This window comes from Zingiber officinale, chromosome 6A (assembly GCF_018446385.1).
Source record: "Zingiber officinale cultivar Zhangliang chromosome 6A, Zo_v1.1, whole genome shotgun sequence".
Lineage (NCBI taxonomy): Eukaryota > Viridiplantae > Streptophyta > Magnoliopsida > Zingiberales > Zingiberaceae > Zingiber > Zingiber officinale.
Window position 1 is genome coordinate 82483677 of NC_055997.1, and position 8591 is coordinate 82492267.

At 37.7% G+C, this 8591-nt stretch overlaps 1 protein-coding gene across 1 annotated transcript; it reads left to right on the forward strand.

The window, feature by feature from the left end:
- Positions 1-5045: 5045 nt before the first annotated feature.
- LOC121994988 (anthocyanin 5-aromatic acyltransferase-like) lies at positions 5046-6368 on the forward strand. Its single transcript, XM_042548854.1, has one exon. The coding sequence runs from the start codon at positions 5046-5048 to the stop codon at positions 6366-6368; it is 1323 nt and encodes a 440-aa protein (XP_042404788.1).
- The last annotated feature ends 2223 nt before the right edge of the window (positions 6369-8591 follow it).

Genomic DNA, 8591 nt, shown 5'->3' on the forward strand with positions numbered 1-8591 from the left:
TGCACGATCTTCAATAAATCTAGATGACATCAGGACGTTCAGCAGAGAAGGCGCGAGGAAAAGAGAAAAATCGCCAAGCGTTGTTGCTTATCGTCTCGACTGGGCACAGATAAGGGATTATCATATAGTTGAGAGGTCGAGGCATAATTTGCTTCGAAAGGCATGGCCCGAGCGACAATTACGGGCCTAGCCTGGCAATACGTAGTCGAACGGTGAAACCGTGGAAGTCACCAAAGACTCTACTGGTCCAGTCGATTGGACTTGCAGCCTCCTTCGACTAGACTTAAGGGGGAGGCTTGTGATGCGGCGATAGAGGGAGGCCCACCTGGCACGGAAGAGCAATTAAGGTCGACAGAGCGGAGGGGTCTTGGCCGAGCGACTACCCCGCTTGACCAAGAAACGGGACCTGGTTAAGGATGGAACGGAGTCTCAGCCGAGCGGCTATCCCGCTCGGCCAAGCAACGAGGCCATTGTAGTATCTCTTGATATCCTTTTGGGAGATAGTTCCATTGACACGAGACATGGTCGACAGGCAGATCGTACGGCGGAAGCTTCTATTGTCTTGTCAGGGATATGCATGCCCTGTTAAGATATGATGTTAGAGGTACTTTCTTGATAGGTCCTTTCATAGGATGTATTGGAGAACACACCACACCTCGAGAAGCATGCTCGTTGTCTACTAGGGCTCTATATAAAGGGGGGTCCATCACCGGCGGACGTACGCGTTATTACTATTTGGTGCTAGTTCTACTGTTGCTCCACTTCTTCTACAATTTTGGTGACTGACTTGAGCGTCGGAGGACCAATGTTGGGGGTCCCTTCCTTGGCTTGGCACTAACGTTATTTTTTTTACAAAGCGGAGCGATGTCCGTAGTCGGTCAGCAAAGCTGCCACATCCCCAATTTTCTGCCTTTCCGCTTTCGGGCAGGATCAATATGAATAAAATTTATATGACTTGGTAAAATTATAAAAAAATTTATATAACCCATGTGAATATATATAACTATAGATATAAATTTTTATTATTAATAAAAGTTATAAAGACTTAGTGTGTATATAAAATTATATATATATAAGTTATAAGACATAGTATGTAGAAAAAAATTGTATAATAGTGGATATAAGTTTTTATTTAGAGTTAGTATTAAGTTTTATAAAAATAAAATAAATGACTTAGCATTTATAAAATCTATAAGTTACGAATTTTTGTATATGTGGATAGATATGGAATTATATAACCATGGATATAGGTTTCTATTTAGACTTAGTATTAAGTTTTATAAAAAATAATATATAGGACTTAGCATTTATAAAATTTATAGGAATTAGAAATTGAGACCAAGTCCTAAGTTCCCTCTCTTATTTAAACCTTACCTTCAAAACCCTCCTTTTGGATGTTGCCGCCGGCCCTAAGAAGATTTTTCTCTCCCTTTGTTTCTTCACCGGTGCTAGAGCTTCTTCAAGAGAAGACAAGGAGTTAGTAGCTAAGTACTTAAGGCATGTTCCTTAACTTGTAATGCTCTAGTTAGTTTCTATAGTCTTGTGAATTTCGGGTACCGTAAATTGATGTGTGATGCTTTAGTTTAAGTTCTTTCCTTAAGCTTTTAAAGGTTTGTATAAATGGAGGATTTTAGATTCTATAGATTTCTATGTTATTTTCAGTTTTAAGAAGTTGATGGTATAGGTTCCTTCTCCATCTCTATTTGGAAATTAGAAAATTGTTTATGCTTCTAATGGATTTGATGTTTATGGAACCCTATGTTCTTTTGTATTTTTAAGAAGATGATACCATGATTTAGGTTCCTTCCTCACCTCTACATAGAAGCTAGAGAACTATTTATGTTCCCATTACATTTAGAACTTGTAGGTTTTGGATCCATAAGGGTAGTTCTAAAATTCTGTTTTAGAAGTTATATAGTTTAATGTTGTACTTCATGTTTGTTCCATGCCTCTATTTGTTTTTCTTTAGAGGATAGAAGACCATATGATACTCAACTCGAATTGTAAAACTTATAAAATTAAGATTTATATGAGTAGATTAAAATTCTATTTTAGAAGTTATATAGTTTGATGTTGCACTTCTTGTTTGTTCTATGCTTCTTGTTATTTTTCTTGGAAGATAAAAGCCCCTTTTTATGCTCAATTCGAATTATAAAGTTTGGGGATTTCAGATTTATAGGAGGGGTTTAACCACTGTTTTTAGGAGCTATTTATTTGGATGATATACAAGAATTTGCCTCATGTTTTGCCATTGGTTTACCCTTAGAAGTTACGGATTTTTTTCATGCTCACGTGGATTTGTAGGCCTAATAAGTTGCAGATTCTATAGGTTTAGTTTTAATCGCTGTTTTTAGGAGTTTATTCATCATGATGTTGTCCTATAATTGGTTCATGTTCTTCTATTTATTTTCCATTAGAAACTAGAGATCTTTGCATGCTCAAATTATATTATAGACCTTGCAAGTCTCAGATATGATAGGAGTAGTTTTAAATCCTATTTTTAAGGGGTTGTTCATCATGGTTTCTCTATTATTGTTTCATGTTTTTCTTACATAATGTTTTATTTTAGTTCCTCACGTTCATGTATGTTTAGGTACCCTAAATGAGTTTCGGTTTTTGGTTTGTAAGTATATGTTAAGAAAATGATACCATGTTAGCTCCTATAAACATGTAGGTTTCAGATTTTTTAGGTCCTTATGCCCTTAGTTTTAGTAGATGATATCATGTTAGTACCCACCATTTGAAAGGTTCGAATTTCATAGACTCCTATGCTCTTCTTCTCATTTAGTGGATGATATCATGTTAACTCCTAGAACTTCTAAGTTTTGGAATTTGCTTAGTATGCTCGCGCTTGCCCTTTCTTCACATCATGATAGTTTAGTAGGCTATAGATATGATATGAATTTACATACTTACATTTAGATTTACGATGATGCCATGTCTAAGTTGCTATGCCTGCTCATGCTATGTTGATATACAAGTATATGCTTAAGCTTATGTTATGAATTTGCACGCAAGTTTATGTTTATGTTCTTCGTATATATGATTATCATACCTTAAAGTGATAATGATAAAAGTTTAATAAGGATATTGTGAGGGAAAATGCTCCAAAGGGATCCCGTTTATAAGATAAGGCTCCAGAGGGAGCCCAATATCGAGTAAGTTGACTGTGACAAAATAATTATGATAATGATTTATGGGAATACTATGAGGGAGAAGGCCCTAGAGGGACCTTGTTTACGGGCAAAGGCCCCAGAGGGAGCCCAACACCAGATTTCTATAGGCCACGACCTAGTAATAAAAGGGTTGCTAGAGACCCCGCCAACTATAGGCCAAAACACAGTAACAGAAAAGTGGTTACTGATGTCCCGTCGCCTAGTACCATGGTTTTACAGCTGAAATTAATCAATTGACCATAAGATGATAGTTAGTCACTTTCAACGATCCTTACCTTAAAAAGATTTTATGATAAATTATGCTTATGTACATGCTCATGATTATGTTTGTTTGTATGCTTATGTTTATGCTTATATACATGCTCATGATTATGATTATTCATATACTTATGTTTATGCTTATGTTATTCTTATATATATGCTCATGATTATATCTGTTCGTATGCTTATATTTATGCTTATGTTATTCTTATATACATGCTCATGATTATATTTATTCATGTGCTTATGTTTATGCTTATATACATACTTATGATTATATCTGTTTATATGCTTATGTTTATACTTATGTTATGTTGATGTACATGCTCATGATTATGTCTGCTCGTATGCTTATATTTATGCCCTCATGCTTATGTCGATGCCTATATGTATGTTCGTGGTATGTTAGTGGGAAGGTCCCTAGTTACCTAGAACATGGTTTCCCTTAGTACATTAGATTATAGGGATTAACTGTTGCATGACATGATTTTGAATATGCTTAGTCTCTTGACTCATAGATTTTAACCTTTCTTTTTCGAATAATGGAACAAATGAGACAGGAGACGTTGGCTAGTGAGTCAGCTCGGAACAATGGCAGTACAATCCGAAGACATTCTAGTTTAATTTTCGTATTTAGCTATGTTATTTTTTGAACCGTCTATGTAATTTTATTTGAACTAAGAAACCGCTATGGAAATATGAGAAAGTGACATCCGCAGTTACATTTATGAATTGAAAAAAAAAACAAAGGAAAAACTAGGGATGTTACAATCTAATTCCGGGTTGAACTCCCTGATTGATGATGTTTGATAACGATGTCGAACATGGAAGAGTTCCCGGGAATCATTCATCACCTGAACCAACTAAGATTTTTATGGATGTATAACCAAGGTTATTAACGATAATCTACGACCAAATATACCCTAAAAGTATTTTGAAATTATCTTACATAATAAATTTGAAAAGTTTCACCCTAACAAAGTATTTTAAACCTAAAACTCTCCAAATTGATAATCTAAGTTCACGAATGAAATGTTAAAGTATTTTGAATTAACAGTCGTCTTTCATAATCATTTTAGATAGTTTCAGCCCACCAAGGTTGCAAAACACCTAAATGCTCTAAAAATATTCTAAATTGGTCATCTAAAAAATTAAGGACGCTTTATTTGTAATATTTTAACTCATTGATGGTTTTGATTAACATTATGGACAATTTAAGCTCATTAAAGTATTTTGGACAAAAATAAATTGATGACTCAAAAAGCCTCCAAATTAGATAGTTGGTGAGTATGAAAAGATTGCTTGAAGTATTCTAGATTCTTCATTTGTGACCTCACATTATCAATCTAGAAGGTTTTAGCCCATCAAGAAATTTTAACCAAACCATCGTTATAAGAAAAAAAATTTTGGGGGATTTTTCCATTTAAAATTTATAAGTGGATATTTGTAGAAGAGAAAAAGGCATTTAGATTAATTAAATTTGATATTTTTTTTAAGGACCATGCGATTTTTCATGCTGTGTTTGTATTGATAAATTAAATGATAGATAACCAGACCAGACCTGACCGTCCACACACGCCAACGGCCAACCCCAAGGCAACGCCAACCATGGCCAAACTACCAGAGCTCCGAGTTCTCGAGCGATCCCGCGTCGCTCCGCCGCCGGGATCGGTCGGCGAAACCACTCTCCCCCTCACGTTCTTCGACGCCATCTGGTTGCGCGGAGGATCCGTGGAACGAGTCTTCTTCTACCGCCTCCCCCACTCCACCTCCCACTTCGTCACCTCCATCCTCCCCGACCTCAAGTCCTCCCTCTCCCTCGTTCTCCGACACTTCTACCCCCTCGCCGGAAATATCCGCCGATCGCCTAGAGATCCCGACGGCAACCAATACGAGATCCACTACGCGGAGGGAGACGGTGTCACGCTCAACGTCGCGGAGTCCGACGACGACTTTGACCAAGTCTCCGGCAGCCATGCACGCGACCTCAACAGGATCCTTCTCTTGCTTCCGCAGCTCCGTAACAGAGGCGCCGGCGAAGGATTCGCCGCTATGGCCCTGCAGGTGACCATCTTCCCGGACAGAGGCGTGGCCATCGGTGTCTCGATTCACCACGCCGCCTGTGGCGGATCCAGCTCCACCCAATTCATGTTGTCGTGGGCTTCCACGCACGCGCTGTCGGAGGACACGGTGGTCGGAGAGCCTCCGGTCATTGACCGGAGCTTGGTCTCCGATCCCCGGGGCTTGTACTCAATTTTCTACGGGAACTACGACGAGAGCGACAAGTGGATGGATTACCCTGTTCTATCAGACACCGTCGTCGCCTCCTTCACGCTCAAAAAGGATCAAATCCAACGCCTGAAGGAATTGGTTTCCATCTCGCGTTGCTCCACGATCGTGGTGACCTACGCTTATATTTGGTCCTGCCTCACCAAATCACTAGAAATCCACAAAGGCGGCGCCGACGGCGACAGAGTGGCCCACTTATTGTTCGCCGCCGACTGTAAGGCGAGGCTGCGTCCGCTGCTGCCGGAGACGTACTTCGGGAACTGCCTCGCCCCCTGCTTCGTGGACCTGAAGGTCAGCGAGCTCATCGGAGAAGAAGGAGTGGTGGTGGCGGCGAGAGCGATCGCCGATGCCATAAAAGTATTCGTGGAAGATCCTCTGCGAGAAGCAGAGACATGGCTGGCGCGTGTCGAATCTATAGTAAACGAGCATCCCCTCACTGTCGCTGGGTCGCCCAAGTTTCATGTCTACGGCACGGACTTCGGGTGGGGGCGGCCCAAGCAGGTGGAAATAACTTCGATCGCGAGGACGGGAGCCGTATCGGTGGCGGAGAGCAGGGATGAGGACGGCGGAGTGGAGATCGGAGTCGTACTGCCGAAGCCTAACATGGAACAGTTCGAGACGCAATTCAACAGTGAATTCTAAGGTTCCAATATAAAAAACGAACTACATTCTGGAATAATTATCAGATTTGATGTCTGAAAGGTATCATCGAATTCTATCTGTTATGTGGGGTTCATAAAAAATTCTATTTATATATGAATTAGTCTATTTTCTGGATCCTACTTTAGCAATTTTTTCCAGCGCCCACCTAATTTTTAGTTATTCTCATATTACTCCCTTAAACTTGAAAGTTTAAAGATCACTTTTTGAAGGCAAAATTGTTTTAACTGTATTAATTTTCATTAAAACTTTAGTAATAAAATTTAATAATAACAGTTTTAATGGCACAGAGTTATAATATGATGGTAAAAAGTGGGACTGATTTCCTTGACAATCGGGGTTCAAATTTAACTGCAAATCTGCATATGCATTAGGCATTAATATTTTTTGACATGCAATTCGCTTGAACAAGAAAAAATATAGTGACTTCTTTAAATAATTGAATAAATCAATTAATAAACTGGTCCGTTTGTCATGTTTGGTCGAAATTCCAACATGGACCACTACATTCACAGAAAAAAATGATAACTTTTTTTTTTGAATATTTTAACGTAAGAGACAATCCACGCATCAAATACTTCCGTAATTATTAAACAAAGGAAGGCGGATAATTACTCAAGTCGAACTCTGTTCCTCAGAGATATATTAAACAAAGGAAGGCAGATGCAGCACGATTGTAGGACGAGCCTGACCGTCGCACGTGTCTGTACCGTTGGATATTTTTAATATAAATTATTAATAATAAATATTAAATATCATTTGTATTAGCAAGCACGTAATCTTCCAACAACGTAAGAGATTATTACAAATTCTAAAAACTAAAACGGGCCACCGTCCACGTCATCCTCTAATATATGATTCATTTTTAAACTAAAATATTGATTGGTCGACTAAAAAAAGTTGGTAGAAGAAAATTGGTTGTTTTGCCTATTCAAGAGAAGAAGTGATGGGGATAGGAATAAGACAACCACTAAGTATTTTATAGAAAAGAAATGATAAATTTTTATGTAATTTTCATCTTTTCAAATGTTTTTTATTAACTACTCATAAATAACAACAACTACCAAAATGTCCATAAACCACTTGATTATGATCCTCTTTTAAATTTATCATCTTCATATTATAATTTGAATTAAGATAGATAGTCAAAAGCCATCGACAATAGATAAATGGATAGATTGCCAGATACTGAGTAGAAGTAGCCTTCAGACGACCTTCAATCATCTATCCTAATATAAATTATAATTTAAAAGGACGGTGAATCAAAAAAAAAAATATTACAACTAATTATTACTGAATCTTATCAGGCCTCAAGTGGCTGTTGCTATTTTAGCTCTACAGCCTACACCTGCGGCAGAATCTGTACAAGTTGGTAACTCTGTGGAGAGGACATGCAATCTTTCAAGTTAGAAAAGATGACAATGCATTATTTTTCTGCCTTAGCCAGAAACAGCATTAGTTTCAAACCCCACAAGAAAAGTAGAAACTATATTTTCCGAAAGAGTAGAATTTGTCAATCTACCATCATCTAGGATCTAGAGCTCCTGAGTTTGGCATCAGAACGAGACTCGGAGGTCCCTGACTTGGCCGGAATCACTGATAATTCCTTTACACGTTGCAAGAGGCACTCCTGCCCCGTCTGTGACACCTGCTGCTCTAGTATTCATGTAAAAATTAATAGATGAAGAAAAAAAATATAATAAAAAATAATTATTTAATCTGTATTTATCAAAGTTAATAGACTTATTTAGAGTTGTCTAAATAATAATGAGAAAATTAAATATAATATATTTATAAGTATAGTAATAAATATAATAAATTTGGAAGATTATGATGTCGATTTTGATTGTGATGTCAAATATAATAAATCTCAATTGATTGAAATCAATTTGAGGTTATTTTTTATTATTGTCATTATTCCCCAACAAACTTAACGTGAATACCTGAACGTCGAGTTTGACTGCTAATTTGGTGAATCGTTGTTTGGATAATGGCTTGGTAAATATATCAGCAATCCGATCTTCAGTAGAAATGTAAGAAATCGAAAGTTGTCGAGTCGCCGCACGCTCACGAACAAAAGAAAAATCAATTTCTACATGTTTGGTACGAGCATGAAAAATAGGATTTATCCCAAGATAAGTTGTTCCGATATTATCACACCAGATTTTAGGCGTAGCAATTAGGGAGAAGTGTAATTCCGAAAGA